Genomic DNA, 18,019 nt, shown 5'->3' with positions numbered 1-18,019 from the left:
GCCCTTTTCTAGTAAATGACAAAAATTGCTACTTGAGCATGTAAGGTAAAGGTAAAGGGACCCCTGACCATTAGGTCCAGTCGTGACTGACTCTGGGGTTGCGGCGCTCATCTCGCTTTATTGGCCAAGGGAGCCGGCGTACAGCTTCCGGGTCATGTAGCTAGCATGACTAAGCCGCTTCTGGCGAACCAGAGCAGCGCACAGAAATGCCATTTACCTTCCCGCCGGAGTGGTACCTATTATCTACTTGCACTTTGATGTGCTTTCGAACTGCTAGGTTGGCAGGAGCTGGGACCGAGCAACGGGAGCTCACCCCGTCGCAGGGATTCGAACCGCCGACCTTCTGATCAGCAAATCCTAGGCTCTGTGGTTTAACCCACAGCGCCACTCGTGTCCCACTAGAGCATGTTCAGTGACCCAGAGTTCTGCGGTCGCAATGGATTGCCATGCTCTGATGCCCTGAGATCATTTAAGCTCACTGATGACTTCTGGGGTTTTCCTGCCCTCTTTCTCCTAGGCTTCTTTACCAATAAGGGAAATTACTCTCTAGACAAAGCCAAACACACAAGGTGTGTCCACATGATATCTTTAACAAGTGTACAATCTGTGCGCTTTTTTATACACTAGTTGAACCGACACCTGTACAGTTATTCCCAGATAATCGTCAATGAGTGTAGTGTCTGTGGTCCTCCGTAATCAACAGCTGAGCTGTACAACGATTCCGCACCCTTTCACACAAAAGCTTGCAGATGTGTAGAGAGACGGCTTGTCCAGTGTCCACAAGTGAACAGGCCTACACACAAACATGCATTTCCTTCCAGGCACGCTTTTTCCTCAGACATCTTTCACCGGGTTGCTTTCTGCAGACCTGCCCATTTGGGTCTCCACCTCCCATAGTTACCTCCCTCCCTCAGTCCCCACATGTCACAGAACCACAGCTGGTGAGGAACACACCCGACCACGTGGGGGCTGTTTGTTCTAACTGATGCTAGTCCACATGAATTCTCGTGGGGTTCAGGGAGGTGAACCAGAACGTCCCTCTCTCTGTCCCAGCGCCTGTCTCTCTGCCATCGCTCTTAAGCAACAGCAAATCAGCCGTTACAGAAGAGTGACAGGCGCAATGTTTGCAAACCAGCCCTCTGGTGAAGAAATTCGAAACCCAGGAGCAGCCGTCATGACTCAGGTCCTGGCTCTCTCATATCCCAAATATGATACATGAGAGGAGCAGCGTTCAGAAAGTCCCGTTGGGAAAACGGTGAAGTGAAACCAGGTGGGGCCTCCAGATTTCAAGAGAGGGAATGTCTTGGGTCACTACAGATTTAAAGCCCCCTTAAAGCACTTTAACATAAAGGAAAAAGAGACTCCCCTAGGAGGAAAGGTTGCAGGATTTGGGGCTTTTTAGCGTACAGAAAAGACAAGTACTGTATGAGGCAGCATGATAGAAGCTTATAAAATGAGAGAAGCTTATAAAATTAAGCATGGCATGGCCAATGAAGCTGAATGTTGGAAGATTCAGGACAGATAAAAGAAGGGACTTCTTCACACATTGCATAGTTAATCTATGGAACTCACTCCCACAGGGGCCAGCGATGGCCACCAACTTGGATGGCTTTAAAAGAGGACTGGACAAATTCATAGAGGGTCATAGGGCTACCAGCAGCTACTAGTTATGACAGCTGTGCTCTGCCTTGGCATTCAGAAGCAGGTGAATCCCAGTTATTGGAAACCACGGGAGCAGACAGGGCTCTTGTGCTCGGGTCCTGCTTGAGAGTTTCCTACAGTCATCTGGTTGGCCACTGTGAGAAGAGGATGCTGAACTAGATGGGCCACTGGCCTGATCCAGAATGCTGTTCTTAACAGTCATGGAGAATCTTGGGAACTGTAGTTTGGATACTGGGAACTGTAGGTCTGTGAAGTCGGCACCCTTAACAAACAGCAGCTCCTGGGATTCTTCAGAGGAAGCCATACCTGCTAAAGGTATGTTGTGGATGTGACCTTAGTTTGAAGCAGCAATAAGCCCCCGAGAGTCCTGTAAGCGCCAACAAGATGTTGCAGCGCAGGCGCTTGGGAAAGGATAGGATCACTTTAGCCTCATTTGTGCTTCTCTCCCCATCCTTTCTGGAATCCCCTAAGGTCCCATTGGTGTCTTCTAAATTTACAGAGCAAGAATTCACCACCTCGGAGGAGGTTAGTTTATAAGAGACCTATGCTACGCACGCACTTGCTCAGCAGCGTTCAGAAGCATCTCACAAGATGCTTGTTTATTGGGGCCATCAAGGTGGGACTTTCGGGCAAAGGTTGGGGCCTCTGTTCAGCAGACTGAGAATGAGCCCCCCCCCCAATACAATTACTGCATTTGGAAGCTTTACTTATTTATGCATTTATTCAATTTTTAAAAATGATACTGCTTCAAATAATTGCAATATCCCAGCAGTTTACAATAAATGATACAATGGCGGCAATTAAAATGCAAGTAACGTCCAATGCAGTTACCTTGAAAACCTGATTAAGAATAAGGTTAAGAAACCACCACTGCATATATCTCAAATAAAAACTGAGCCATGTAGAAAAAAGGAAGAGTCAGAGTCCAGGAAAGCTTGGGTAAACATACAAGTTTGTAAGAAGTGTTTAAAGGTCGTGACTGTCTCCGCCTCATGCCCCACTCAAGGGTGGGCGTTCCAGAGGGGTGTGTGCGGTGACTGAGGAGAACTGCTTCAGTGTTACCACTGAGGAATGATCCTCAGGTCACGAAACAACCGCAGGGTCTCCTCTGGAGACCTACGGGCACATCCACTCCATAGACTTAAACTGGCCTAACAGTCAATCCTTCTTCCCAGGCAACTCTGAGAATTGTAGGTCTGTGAGGGAGATACAAATCCCCTGGCAATCTCTAGCACCCACAGCAAACTATAGTTCCCAGGATTCCTTGAGGGAAACCATAACTGTTCAAGTGGTATACAACTGATATAAATATATAGCGGAAAAACAATATAATTCAGGTGGTTAGGAAGGCCCAACAGAGACTCCATTTTCTCAGGGTCTTGCGAAAGAGCAATGTTAAACAACAATTGATGATCTCCTTCTACCTGTCTATAATAGAAAGTGTCATCTCATATTGTATCACAGTGTGGTACGTTGGCTTGACAGCCACGGACAGAAAGTCTCTACAGAGGGTGGTGAACACAGCACATGATATCATGGGCTGTCCCCTGAGCCCGCTAGATGACATCGCAAGGTATCGTTGCCTTAGGAGAGCGAGAAATATTCTCAGGGATGATTCACACCCCAGCCAGCACCTCTTTAATCTTCTACCCTTGGGCAGGAGATATAGAAGCATAATCAGTCGTACCAACAGGCAGGGGGGAGGGCAGGAGGCTCGGTTAATTTCATTGTATACAGGTTGGACATTGACAATAAAGGTATTATTATTATTATTATTATTATTATTATTATTATTATTATTATTATTTGGTGAAGCCATACACCATCTAAAGGGAGGGGGCCCATAAGACCGTTAAGTCCCAAGTCTAAGATACACTGCATACATCCCAACCAACCAGAACCACAACACCCAGCTGGTAATCATTGGTCCACCAGAAAAGGGCCAGGGTCCAGTTTGGCCCATGAATTAATTGTATTGAATTCCCCACCCCCATCTCAACCACCATACACTTGTCCCACACATGACATAATATATCAGGCTCTGTGGGTGAGCACACCCTCCAAGCATCCCTGTTTTCTAGGGACACTCCCAGATTCATCCCAGTTCCTGATTTGATCTCAGAATGTCCTGCTTTCTCTTAGGACACCCCTATTTTTACCAGAGACATGTTGGAGGGTATGGCAGGATGTCCCTATTTTCATCAGAGAAATGCTGGAGGGTATGAACTAGGACGTCCCTATTTTCATCCGATAAATGTTGGCTGAAAAACACCTTTGCCTTATTTAGAAAACTATCCCTTATGCCCCAGACTGTAAAAGGTTTTTTATAAGGTATCGCTCTGCCTTTCCATAAAACTCTGGGCTGTGTGATGCGGAGGGCGAAACTCACTCACTTCCTGGTTCCCCACCTCCAACAAGTTGGTGTGGGGCAAGGGAACGGTTTCAGGCTCGTAAGAAAAATGGACATGGTTCATCGCCTCCTCTCTGTTTCCTGGTCCTAAAGAGGCAACAAAGCTATAGAGAAACCAAACTGTTGATAAGAAACCGCCTGGGAATATGTACTCAAGGATAGAATAAAAGCAACTGCAAACAAACAGTCTTTGCTTGGGCTGCTTGGTTAAACAAGGCTGCTGCAGAGGTCATCATCACTTACATAAACTCCAGGGCAGAGCAGGAAAAGGCTTGTGGTCCAGGATGCTTGACTCCAAGAATGGTCAGCCAGTTATCTCTTAGAGCTGGGGATGGACCATAGATCACCTAGTTTCTTTCCCATGGCTACTAGCCACAATGGCTATATCCTCCCTCCATTGTCAAAGCAGGCATGCCTCTGAAATGCAGCTTAATAAAAGAGAAAGAAATCTGCACCCCAATGTGGAGACCTGAAGATTGGGGGAAGTCTTAGAGAAACTAAAATGGACAGATTTTGCCCATCCATACCTGGGCCTTGAACCTGGAACCTCTTGCATGCCAAGCAGGCACCCTATTCAGGGCAACTGTGGTCCTTTACCATAGCATGCATGGAGGGGGGGGACACCCATACTGCTGCGACCCTATTCTGTGATATGTGGTTGCTGTTTCAGGATTTTTCTGCCACTGCAAATGCTCCCTAGGTGTGGTGTGTGAAGGGAAAACTTTTCTGCGTCTGCATCCCATGGACTGAGGGGCCAGCTGGTATTATGGAGTTTTGTGGCACCCATTTGGGGTGAGCATCCATAAAGGTGTCTCATTCCCCAGGCTTTCTATAATCAGGGATTATATGTGTGCGTGAGATTTCTAGCCTTTGGGAAATTCCCTTGGCAGCTCTGATGCCCTTCGGTGAGTCGTAACAGTGAGTGAGTCAATCAGAGACTGACTTCTGACCAGTTTAGTTTTTTAAAAAAAAGAAAGTATCACTATACATGTGGGTGTGCATATGATGTAAATATGGACCTTTATTTATTGGCCATCTATTAAGGCCATATGCTTTGAAATCTTATTGAGTCCAACGGTTTAATGTTTAAAGGCAGGGCAGGGAATACCTCTGAGCCTCCAGATATAACCAGCATGAGCAATAGCAGGGGATGGTGGGAGATGGAGTCCAGCAACATCTGGAGGTTCCCCATCCTTGTGCGAAAGGATCTCTCAGTGCAACAGGCTCTGTAGGACAGACAAAAAGAGGATGAAGCTGGCAATATATATACAGTGGTACCTCGGGTTACATACGCTTCAGGTTACAAACTCCGCTAACCCAGAAATAGTACCTCGGGTTAAGAACTTTGCTTCAGAATGAGAACAGAAATCACTGCCATAGGGCAGCAGTGAGAGGCCCTATTAGCTAAAAGGGTATCTAGTTTTGGTACCACTAGTGGTAACCAGTTTCAGGTTAAGAACGGACCTCCAGAACGAATTAAGTTCTTAACCCGAGTACCAGGGATGGGGGAACTTTTCAAACTCAAGGTTGAACATCCCCTTGTAGGACACTTTCCATAGTCACATGCCCATGTTGGGTATGATCACTAGAGGCAAATGTAGGCAGAACAACGGGTGCAACTCTTAACGTTATATTGTCCGCAACGGTCCAGCCAGACAAAATCAGAGGTTTCTGCATCTCTCCATCGTCTATCTGGGCAAACAGGAGCTATGATTACAGTTCAAGGATGCATTCTAGCCTGGAAAAGGTGCTCAAGGGGAGCATGAAACAGGGCAGGTGAGGTAGTGAGCATGGAGAGAGTCCCGCAGACCAGAAAGAGAAGCATGGAAGGCCAGCTTTGGCCCATGGGCCTCAGGTTCCCCACCTCTGATTTATATAGGAAGCCGAGATGAGTGAGGGGCTTCCTACTGCCTGTCAATGGCCGATGTGGCACCTCTCTCTATTTGCACCCATGTCTGAAGAGGGCTTCAAGTTGCTTGTCTTATAACACAAGGCAAAAGGCGTCCCTGATAGCAGCTCTGGGAGCCACATAACAACATGAATCAGCCCAGAAGCACACCTTTAGCTTTCAAGCTGAGGTTCAACAAAGGAAGACCCACAGATGAAGAGCCCCCCCCCCACGACAGGTATGGCCTCTGCCTTCTCCTGCAAATGGGTCCTGCCCTCGCCTGCTAGCTAGATCGTCACGGCAAGCAACCAGCTGGAATTCAGGGCCCGTTTCCAGCTTTGCCCTCCTTAGCAAAGCGCCATCTTTCACGCATGCCATTTCTACAAACAAACAAACGCAGAAAGAGGATGTTCACAGCATGGAAAGGGCATGTTGAGAGTCCGTTAGGGACGCCACGCCCCTGCCTGAGCTAACACACCCCGCCCTGGCTGCAGAACTGTTATAAATCAACCCTGATGAGCTTGGGTTCCTCAAAGGCTCTGCCCGAAACCAAGCGAGCGACAGGCCGCCACCGCGACACTGTGCTTGGAGAAACAGCGACTGACTCCGCAGCGGCAACAACATGTCGATGGGCCTGGAGATCGGGGGCATCTCCCTCTCTTTCTTGGGCTGGGTGGGCTCCATCTTGTGCTGCGGGCTGCCCATGTGGAGAGTCACCGCCTTCCTCGGCTACAACATCGTCACCTCTCAGTTCACCTGGGAGGGCCTGTGGATGAGCTGCGTGGTCCAGAGCACCGGCCAGATGCAATGCAAGGTCTACGACTCCATGCTGGCTTTGGGGGCGGACATCCAAGCCGCCCGAGCCCTGATAGTCATCGCCATTGTCCTTGGGGCATTCGGGGTGCTCCTCTTCCTTACTGGGGCTCAGTGCACCCGCTGCATCGAGGAAGAGTCTGTAAAAGCCAAAGTCACCATTGTCTCCGGGGCGATCTTCCTGCTGGCCGGCGTCGTGACCCTCATCCCGGTCTGCTGGTCGGCCAACACAATCATCCGCGAATTCTACAACGTTTTGGTTCCCGAACCCCAGAAGCGAGAGCTGGGAGCGGCTCTCTACATCGGCTGGGCAGCCGCCGCCTTGTTTCTCTTTGGGGGCGCCTTGCTCTGCTGCTCCTGCCCCCCCAAGGAGGACAAGTACAGACCCACCAATGTGGCTTACACTGCAGCACCCAGGTCAATAGCAACCAGCTACGACAAGAAGAACTATGTGTGAAGTGGGAGGGCAGCCCTGTTCAAGGGTGAAGTTTGAGGTGCCCACCGGGACTCTCCTGACCCTCACCTTTGCTTCCTCCAGGAAAGAGCAGCCGCTGAGAGGGAGAATAGATGTTCAGAGACTTTGCTCAGCTTGCCCTTTGGGGACTGGACTTGCGCCCGAGGACCTGAAAGTCATCCTTGGGAGAGGAATGGACTTGGCTGCCTCCGTCGTCCTCTCCTTTTTTGTGTGGACGTTGTTTGCCTTTGAGCTGAACACTCCTTGCTTCCCTTATTGGACTTCGACCCAACACCCGGCAGACTGAACCCCCAAACCCCATGGCTCAAACTTTGCCTCTCGTCCCCATCATGGGGCCAGGACATAACCGCCGATGGTTTGTATAGGCCTGGGAGATTCCTAGCAGATGGCCTGCCTCATGCCGTTCCACCCTTGTGTTAGGCCTCCATTTTCTCTACTATGGATTGTTTTGTGTGGGTTTGGGTCTGTTTGTTTTCCATGGAGGGGTAACTTGAGAAACCAATCAAGGGGTGGGGGAGGGCTGTGATAATTTTCTGGCGCAGAAAGAGACACCCCCCCCCCCGAGTCTGTTCCTGAGCCGATATGCGTTGGGAAATGGTCCAATGAAAGTCGGCAGTTGTTAAGAAAACAGGCTTTGAGAAGATAAAATAGACCACTTTGGGGAGGGCACAGAAGGAGGCTGAACGGGTCTCAAAAACGGCCAGTCTTTTTCCGTCAGCAAAATGGCAGAAGGTTAGTGGCTGCAGACCTCTTCCTCTCTCTTTACCCTTCAGGGACTAGTTTGGAAAGAGTCTACACTCCCATCTCTTGCCCCAAGGCAATGAAGAGAAATCCAAGAGAAAACAAACAGTCCTGCTGAAGAAAAGCAGTTGCTATGAGGCAAAAAACCAAACCAAAACAAAGAGAGAGAGGCTGCGTCTGAGCACCTGAGGCATTTTTTTCAGGCGGGGAAGCTCGCTGTAGGTTGCTGAGCTGAGGGGTAAAGATGGCCGACAGCCTTTGCCTCGTCATGCCCTCCTGCCCTTCGGAGTGAGTTCCCTTCGGCCGCAAGGAAACCAGTGGCCCAGCAAGTCTGGCTCCTTGAGGATGCCCAGGGGTGGTCACCATCTGCCACCAATGGCAGCTTAAGCCAAGTAAAATTCACCTTGACTTGCGGTGGATCCCTGTCACCTTTTTCCCCTCAACCCTCCTCTGGAAAGGAGACACAATGTTGGTGGTGGTGAACTTTGTTACACATGCAAGAACGCAATTTTGCTTCCCTCTTTTGCTTTGTGATATGCTAAGTTATGTGGTATTTTCTGTCTCTCTTTCATCCCCCATCCCACTTTCTTCGCGCCAATAAAACTCTGGTGTACTTGACAATCCAGGAATGGCAAATTCCATTCTTCCAGAAACGGCAAGTTGGGCTGGCCACATTTCCAGAGCTCCCCTGTTGTTCTTTTGCTCCAACTTTGTTTTACTATTATTATTGCTGTTGCTGCTGTTGTCATTGTGTTTATTAATTGGGTTTCTTTGCTGTCCTCCACTGTGAGATCCCGTAGCGAAAAAGAAATTAAAACCAGTAATAAGAGTTTAAAATCAGAAGAAAATGGTGGGTCTGCCTGAAAATATTTATTTTATTCACAAAATGCATATACCTCTTGATTTTTATAAAAACAATAATCCTCAAAACAGTTTGCAAAAAGAATAAAACAATGAAATTAGCAATGAAAACCATAAATCAACTCTTTGGAACATTCAAAAGATAAAATTAGCAATAAATGCAAAACAGAATAAAACATGCACCTGCATTCTACATGTCTGGGTAGGCTTGTCTGAACAAAAATGTTTTTAGCAGTCGCCAAAAAGAGTACAGTGGAGGTGTCTGCCTGATGTCAAGAGGCAAGGAATTCCAGAGTTCTGGGGTTGCCATACTCAAATATCAATTTAATGCACATGCAGAGGGGGTTGTATGTGGCACCTGTAACAGGGCCACCCGCATCTCTTGGGTGTCAAAGGTCAGGGTAAAAATGTGCATCTTCAGCATCCTCTGTCCCAAGAGGCTATGTGGGGATCTTTTCATAGCACTCCCCCCTCACCTGCACAGTTTGCTTGTGTTGTACCGGCCGCAGTGCTAAGCGTAACTATAACTGCTGGGGAATTTAGGGAACCCAGACCCTCACGCCAATACTATAAGCAGAGTACAGTGGTGAGTTTTGAGCGTCCACAATGAAATATTCCAATGCTAGGGATAAAAATCGGTGCACGCTGTCCACCACCTTTTACAAATGATTTAGAAATTGCAGCTTTGAGTGTCCATGATGACGTATTCTGGCCCTGTTTTACAAACAATTTAGAAATCATAAATTTGAGTGGCTATGATGAAGTATTCTGATGCCGGGGAGAGAAATTGGTGTACAGTACCCACCAGCTTTCACAAATGATTTAGAAAGTGCAGGTCTTATTTACTATCTTGCAGCAGCCATAATCCAGCTCTCAATTGGGGAGGTGGCATTGCGAGGACTTTACAGTAAGTTAAGGGTTGTATAGTGAAAAGCCTTCGGGTCTGATCCATAGGGCATAAACCACTGCAGCCTCCCCAGCCACTGCGCCCTCCAGATGTCCATGCTACAACTCCCATCGTCCCTGACCATCGACTGTGCTGACTGCAGCTAATGAGAGTTGTACTCCAAAATATCTGGAGGGCACCAGGTTGGCAAAGGCTGAGCTGTCAGAATGTCCAGTTTGAAGCAAAACTGGAGCTTTGTAAGAAGATGACTGAGGAATGTTTTCCGCCCAAAGGAAGTCAGTTTGCAAGGGGTTCAGGATGTAGCAAAAAGGTGTCATTCTCCACAGGAGGTGTAATTAACATGAGGGACTCACTGCCACATGATGGGAGGTAAGAGGGAAAAAAAATAGACAAAATACAGTGTGGACAGGGGAAGGAAAGGAGGCTATTGGACACGACAGATAATTAAACAGATGAATGTCACTATTTGTCAAGGATAGTTTTGAGTACCAGATGTTTGCTCATACCCTGCTTGTGGGATGCAGAACCTACCACTGGGCCAAGAGGACCCAGGATGCCAAAATGGAGCATGCATGCACAAATGCAGTCTACCTCTGAATATTAGATGTCTGGGAATAGACGCTGATGGATGGGCCATCACTGTCATGCTGCACTTGGAAACTTCCCAGAGGCACCTCAGTTCCCACTCTTGGAAGACAGATGCTCAGTCAGAGGAGTGGAGAATCTCAGACCCAGGGGACAAATACGGCCCCCAGGCCTCTCTTTCTGGCCGTTGGGACTCTCCCCAGGCCACCACACTTCATGCCTTCCCTTGAGGGTTTTGGCCTGACTGGAGTGTGTCCTTGAACTCCGAGCATGTTTCTTGGTTGCCTGGAAGTAGAAAAGAGAGTGTGCGAGTGGAAACTACCTGACTGTACAAAGGTAAACATCTTCATTCTTTGCCCGACCCACTTTTGCTAATGGCCCCACTCACCTCTGGCATCTGGCCCCTGGAAGGTTTCTGAGGACATGAGGCCCTTGGGATGAAAAGGGTTCCCCATCCCCGAACTACCACGCAGTCAGGCAATTCGTACATTTTTTTTCTGTGTCTGTGTGTGTAAGATGCTTTGCAGGCCAGAATCCTTAGTCTGGGTTACGGCAAGTCCCTGAATTCAAAGTTCGTTGCTTGTTGCCAGGGTGAGGTGAGATATGGCTCAACGGCAGCCAACCTTTATCCTTTGAGGAGGAAGTGGCAGTGGGGTCAACAATTATCTAACGAATGACAACAGGAGCTAAATGGGTGAATTGAAGCAAGACTTGGTGGATTGGGTCCCACTGTAAGTGTGAGAGGCAGAAAAGCAACTGTCTACATCTGTTTATCATTCCAGGACTGAGCCGTGTTATATCAGAAATGGATTATAAAATGCATCAAATTAAGCCTGGGGCTTTGTTTCTCAAAATAAGAGGTTCTGGGGTGAGAGGTTGAGAGCAAGGTTTAAGAGCAAGGAATAATAATAATAATAATAATAATAATAATAATAATAAATTATTTATACCCCACCCATCTGGCTGGGCTTCCCCAGCCACTCTGGGCGGCTTCCAACAAAATATTAAAATACAGTAATGCATCAAACATTAAAAGCTTCCCTAAACAGGGCTGCCTTTAGAAGTCTTCTAAAAGTCTGGTAGTTGTTGTTCTCTTTGACATCTGGTGGGAGGGTGTTCCACAGGGCGGGTGCCACTACCAAGAAGGCCCTCTGCCTGGTTCCCTGTAACCTTGCAGGGAGGGAACTACCACAAGGCCCTCAGCACTAGACCTCAGTGTCCGGGTAGAACGATGGGGGTGGAGACCAGATATACTGGACCGAGGTTGTTTAGGAAATGAGGGGGGGGGGTGAAACTTTGTGAGCTCCGTACATGTGTGTCTACAATACACTTAGCACATGATCAGAGGCACTCTTCCCCATGTTATTATTGCATTCATATCCAGCCTTTTTCTCCAAGGAACTCAAAGTAGTGTGCATGGTTCTCCTGTTTAATCCCCACACAACAACCCTGTGAGGTAGGACAGGCTGAGAGGCAAGGTCACAAATAGTGAGCTTCATGACTGATTAGGGATTCGAACCCTGGTCTCCCAGCACTCTTAACAGCTACACCGCCACTGGCTCTACGCAATGTGACGCAATATTATTATTATTTCCCCCATTCCATCCCAAATGCTGAATGCAGGTTCTCAAACAAAAGGCTCTTGCAAATGGCAATCTCGACAGTTGAACCAGGACGTGAATTGGCAATATATGCCCATTCCTTGTTTTCCTGCGGAGGGTGGCTTAAACCTGCTTCGTTTCAGCTGGGACAAGGAAGAGAAGCAGCCCTTGGCCACCTTTTGCTGGTGTGTTCCCAGACGAGAGTGGGTTGGGCAAGCTTCTGTTTATATCTGCCTGTTCCTTGTGCAGGGAGTGCGATGGATGATGGCTCCCACACCCTCCTCCTTGGATCAGCACACTTGCATGAGGCAATCATTGCAAGGAGGACACTGCGGGAGTTGGGGGTGGGGAGAGAGAGGCAGGTGGGGCTGGGAATCCTCAGCAGAAACAGAAGCAGGGCGGAGTGGTTTGGGGAGCAAAATGGCCCAGCCCCTTGTTCACTCGCAGTTCTTTGGGGTGGCGTGTCCATACATACACCATCAGTGCCAGGATTTATTTGGGGGGGGAGGGGAGCTGAGCAAGGGAGCCTTCATCAGGTTCCCCACCCCACCCCCAATCGTAGAATTGTAGAGATGGAAGGGTCCCCCAAAGGTCATCCAGTCTAACCCCCTCTCTCTCACACACAAAGTTGCACAACTGCCCAGAGGGAATTGATGGAAAGGCAGATGAAGAAGAAGGAAGAGGAGGATCTGCAAAACTGCGGAACTCCAGGGAATGCCAGTACCCACCCCCCACCCCTCAAGGCAGCAGGTCTTGGCATGCACCCAGTTATGCCCACCCCTCACACCGGCCCCCTGGCATCCTTCTGCAACCTTCCCATGATTCCCCAGTGCTGCTTCTGGAGGCAGCCAATGTCAGCCACTCCTCAGAGGACACACACTGAAATAAATGGACTTAAGGAACTTAGCAGTCAATCAGATGATGAATTGGTAGGATAGCACCATCCGTATTTTCTCCTTACTGTATGAAGTCTAACTTTCGGGTTTCTTAAGTTAGCCTCATCTCCATTCAGTACAGCCTTCACCAACTCCATGCCCTCCAGATGTTTTGGACTGCAATTCCTATCAGCCCCAGGTTGGCAAAGGCACTTCTTTCCCTTTTTTCCTGAGAGGCCTGGTCTTTAGCTGATTCTTTAGCTGCAATTTCTGCATTGCCAGGGGCTGGACTAGAGGACCTTTTTGGCCCCTTCCAGTTCTTCAACTGATTCTATGAAGTGGGCAGTGATGCTATTGGGCAATTAAACCCCTCACAGCTCAGCTTACATTTCATGATGTTACCTTTATTTAAAAAAAAAAAATATTAAAATCAAGTCATTAATCACTTCCTAAACCAGCTTCTCAATGCAATTTGCACATAAGATAATGAAAAACAATTAAACACACACACACAAGAAAACCACAAAAGCAAGACTAAAAACCTAAAAAGTAGACATTTGTATTTTTGGTGGTGGAGGGTGTTACTATCACTATTTTATTAGGTCCCAAAACACTTTTCAGGCTTTTAAAAAAACAAATAAAAGAAACAGCAATAACAACATACTGCTTAACCAAAGGCTCTGGAGCACCATAACAGCTAAACACTATTTTTAAATATATACATATCTGAAAAAATAAGGCTGGCTTATCACCATTTTAGCACCTGTTTCCCCGGCCTAATTAATATACCTTCCAATCCAAAGCAAACATTTAACACCATGTTGTTGACATTTAACAGGCAATAAAGGACGATCACTCTTAAATCAATAAGCACTTTGTGACAAATAAGTAATGGGATTTAAGTGCTTTTTGAAAAAAAACCCAATACTCAGATTTCCCACCCACTTTACAAATATCCACTCTGGTGAATTGGATCCTCCCCACCCATCTCAGCTTCACCACAAGTTACTGCTCATAGGGGGTCAAATGTACAATAAAGCACTATATCCATAATAGTTAGGGTGACCATTATCCTAGTGCACAGAGGATAGTCCTCGCTTTGAAGGTGTCCTCTATTTGAGTCAGGGATGTCGAGCCCCAGTCCTGTTGAAAGATACAGAACCTTAAGAGCAGGTGGGGAGACGTTGATGGAGATACCCACCCCACACGTAAGAAGAGCTTGCTGGATGAGGCCAATGGCTCCCCCAGTCCAGCATCTTGTTCTCAGAGCCTGTGCCTGTGGGAAACCAGCAAGCAACTGGTGTTCAGAAGAATTTCTGCCTCCAACCATGGATGCAGAGCAGAACCATCATGGCTAGCAGCCAAGGATAGCCCTCTTCTCCATGAATTTGTCTAAGCTAATAATAATAATAATAATAATAATAATAATAATAATAATAATAATAATAATTTTATTTATACCCCACCCTCCCCGGCCAGAGCTGGACTCAGTGCAGCTAACACCAATAAAATTTCAGTAAAAACATAATAAGAAAAAAGAAAAAGAACAATTTAAAATACAGGTTAAAATGCAATTTAAAATGCAGCCTCATTTTAAAAGTCAAAACCATAAGGGGAGGGAAACATAAGGGTCAGACTGAGTCCAAACCAAAGGCCAGACGGAACAGCTCTGTCTTGCAGGCCCTGCGGTAAGATGTCAAGTCCTGCAGGGCACTAGTCTCTTGTGACAGAGTGTTCCACCAAGTTGGGGCCAGTACTGAAAAGGCCCTGGCCTTAGTTAAGACCAACCTAACCACCTTGTGACTTGGGACCTCTAAAATGTGGTCATTTGTGGACCTTAAGGTCCTCCGCGGGGCATACCAGGAGAGGCAGTCCTGTAGGTATGAGGGTCCTAGGCTGCACAGAGCTTTAAAGGTCAAAACCAGCACCTTAAACATGACCCTGTACTCCACCGGGAGCCAGTGCAGTTGGTAAAGCACTGGATGAATGTGATCCCGCGGCAAGGACCCTGTAAGGAGCCTCGCCATGGCATTCTGCACCCGCTGGAGTTCCTGGGTCAGCTTCAAGGGCAGCCCTGCGTAGAGCGAGTTACAATAATCAAGCCTGGAGGTGGCCGTCGCAAGAAGGATTTACAGTGAGCACCACCTGGGCAACAGACCGAGCAGGTACACAGCACATCAGCTGGGAACAGGTCTTCCCCACTAGGGTGAGAGGGGTGGTATTTCTATGGAAATCATAGTTGCCATTTCTAAACGTGCAGCAATTCTTACAAAGGAGGACATGCAGAATCCACGCAAATCCGAGTCTTCATGCTCGACAAGGAGTCTGCAGTCGCCCTACTGATGGGGCAGAAAGCTATTTGCAATTCTGCTTGCAATTCAGAGTGGAGGAACTAGAAGCTTACTAGCACTAGGAGTTGCCTGTCTGGGAAGCAGCTTAGGATGCCAGCAATCGTAGAAGTGTAGAGTTGGAAGGGACCCAAAGGGTCATCCAGCCCGACCCCCTGCAATGCAAGAATCACAGCTAAAGAGGGAATTCGTAGGCTGCAGAGGTCAGTTTGCTCTTGTCTGCTCCAGTCTCAAACATCCAGGGGAAAGAACTGCACTCTGCCCTTCTCGACTCTGTGTTTGCTCTCAAAGCAGGCAGGGCACAGCGTGTTCCCAAAGACCTCACCCTCATCATAAAAGATCCAGTCCCTGGCTAAGCCCATTTAATGCCAATTAGTAAAATGCCAACTAGTAAAATGCTGCAAGATTGGCTGGGAGGACTCCAGCTCAGGTTGGAAGACGTGCTTTCAGTTACTCACGGCAGATCTGTACATCTATAAAGCATGTCCTACACACATTTAAAGCTCGTGGCTTCACCGAAAGAATCCTGGGAACTGTAGTTTGTTAAAGCACTGGGAATTGTAGCTCTGTGGGATGTAAACTACTGTTCACAGGATTTGGGGGGGGGAGTCTTGTGCTTTAAATGAGAATTCGACTGGCTCTAAATATATATATAAGGGGTGATATGATAGCCATGTTCAAATATATAAAAGGATGTCATATAGAGGAGGGAGAAAGGTTGTTTTCTGCTGCTCCAGAGAAGCAGACACGGAGCAATGGATCCAAACTACAAGAAAGAAGATTCCACCTAAACATTAGGAAGAACTTCCTGACAGTAAGAGCTGTTCGACAGTGGAATTTGCTGCCAAGGAGTGTGGTGGAGTCTCCTTCTTTGGAGGTCTTTAAGCAGAGGCTTGACAACCATATGTCAGGAGTGCTCTGATGGTGTTTCCAGCTTGGCAGGGGGTTGGACTCAATGGCCCTTGTGGTCTATTCCAACTCTATGATTCTATGATTCTATGATATAGTGTGGGTCAGTTGCTCAGGGCAGAAAATGGCCAAAATGTCTGAAAAAAAGTTTTCCTGAGAATTTCTCTTAAAGTCAAGCCCTTCCCTGGAGACTATTGGGTGACTTCAACTTCTCAGTTCTCTGAACAGAGTGGATCCAACTCAGTGTGTGTGTGTGTGTGTGTGTGTGTAAGCAAAATTGATGAAGAGTCTAGTGGTGCCCAAAAGACAAACGATTTTTAAGAAGGCATGAGCTTTCGTGCATAGAATCTGTAACACTGTTCCCCCCGCCAAAAAAAAAAAAGATATTGTTGAAGGTACCCCCCCCCCCCATCACACACTTTTTATTCCTCTCTTCCTTAGCCTGTCACTTTCTTCAAAGGTAGCCCGGTTCAGCATTCCTCAGAAGTATTTTCTGAGAAATGTGCTGATCACCTTCTTCCCTTGGAGGGCAGGATGTTCAGTGTGAAATGTACACACACACACACACACACACACACACACACACACCTCGTTCAGCCACCCATAAACAGGGCAAAGAATCTGGGCAGGCCGTTTTCGCCTAGCCGGGTTGCACTCTGCACATACTCAGCAAACCTCCGTTACTGCACACTTTTGTTAAGCGTACTCCCCAGCAATCACTCTTCGTCCCGTGTGTTGCCTTTAAAATACAACAAGCACTTGGCTATCCTGCTCCAGTCTCTGCTTAGAAGCGCATGGGTGGTGCAGGAGTTGTGGCTTTGGCCAAAAGAGCAAAGGCATCTGTAGGGTGGGGGCTGCCATGTGGGTGCACCCTAAGAAACGCTCCGTAGCAGGCTGACGGCGGAGGACACAAGGACTGCTCTGTGCAACTGAGTGCAGAACAAAGAATGGGTTTGTGCGGCCGTCACACCCCAAAGCACATGACCGATACCTGTGATATGAGACAGGTGCAAGATACTTGGCCCATTGCCAGCCTCTCTGTGCATGCCGCTTCAGTTTAACCCTTTCCTGGGCCCAGCAAGTCCTTCTAGGAAGAGTTGGGTGGTGCTGGCTGAGGGTTAGGCGATAGTGCAGGCTACAATGCGAGGAGGAGAAAGACATCCAGCCCAAATTCTGCCCCGCCTCACCGGATAAATACGGCACTGCCTTCTTTCCATAACCCAAAACACAACATGCTGTGGCTTACCCTGCCAGGTTGTTAATAAGAACAGAAGAAGAGCCCTGCTGGCCCATCAAGTCTAGCATCCACCAGATGCCTCTTCTGGATCCGAGCATAAGAGCACTCTCCCACGGTGGTTTCCAGAAGCAACTGGTATTCAGAAGCACACAATGAAGGTGGAACACAGCCATTGTGGTTATTTTCTGTGCCGTGGATGATTTCCCTGGTTTTGCAGTGAGTCAGAGAGGAAAGTGGGGGGAGAATGGGGGGGGGGATTTAGCCAGTTACCACCAGCACACCTTGTCACTGGTTATGCAGTTCTCTTGTGCATAAAGTTGTCAGTGTGATGCAATGCCCACTAGCTATATCTCAGCTTGACCTACCTCCCACTGTTGTAAAGCTGGGGTGTGGTGGTGGGAAGAACATGTATGGTCCCTGCGCTTCTTGGATGAAACATGGGATAAATATATAAGAAATTACATGTGGCAGGCATTACGCAGTGGTTTGGGACAGGCACCTGGTGCATGCTCAGAGGCAAACTCATTGCTCTTCACATGCCACAATGTTTCTCATAGATGAGTCTTGGCAGAAATTAAGTCCTGGGAAGGGGAATGGCAGAGTTTTGCTCTGAGTTCGTAGTTGGATGGAACCAAATGGCAATTCTTTTTTTTAAAATAATATTTATTACTTTTCCAACAATTTAAACACTACAAAAAAAAAGAACA

General features: G+C 47.7%; 1 protein-coding gene across 1 annotated transcript; it reads left to right on the top strand.

Annotated features, from left to right (window-relative positions):
- Positions 1-6,472: 6,472 nt before the first annotated feature.
- Positions 6,473-8,610, top strand: CLDN3 (claudin 3). The gene has a single exon (XM_081843695.1). The coding sequence runs from the start codon at positions 6,583-6,585 to the stop codon at positions 7,228-7,230; it is 648 nt and encodes a 215-aa protein (XP_081699821.1). The 5' UTR covers positions 6,473-6,582; the 3' UTR covers positions 7,231-8,610.
- The last annotated feature ends 9,409 nt before the right edge of the window (positions 8,611-18,019 follow it).

Source organism: Podarcis erhardii (assembly GCF_964252035.2).
Source record: "Podarcis erhardii genome assembly, chromosome: 16".
Taxonomy (NCBI): Eukaryota; Metazoa; Chordata; class Lepidosauria; order Squamata; family Lacertidae; genus Podarcis; species Podarcis erhardii.
This window is presented reverse-complemented; position numbering and strand designations above follow the sequence as displayed.

What these genes read in the sequence shown, in the direction of transcription:
- CLDN3 (XM_081843695.1), top strand. Translation starts at nt 6,583, where the DNA reads ATGTCGATGGGCCTGGAGATCGGGGGCATCTCCCTCTCTTTCTTGGGC.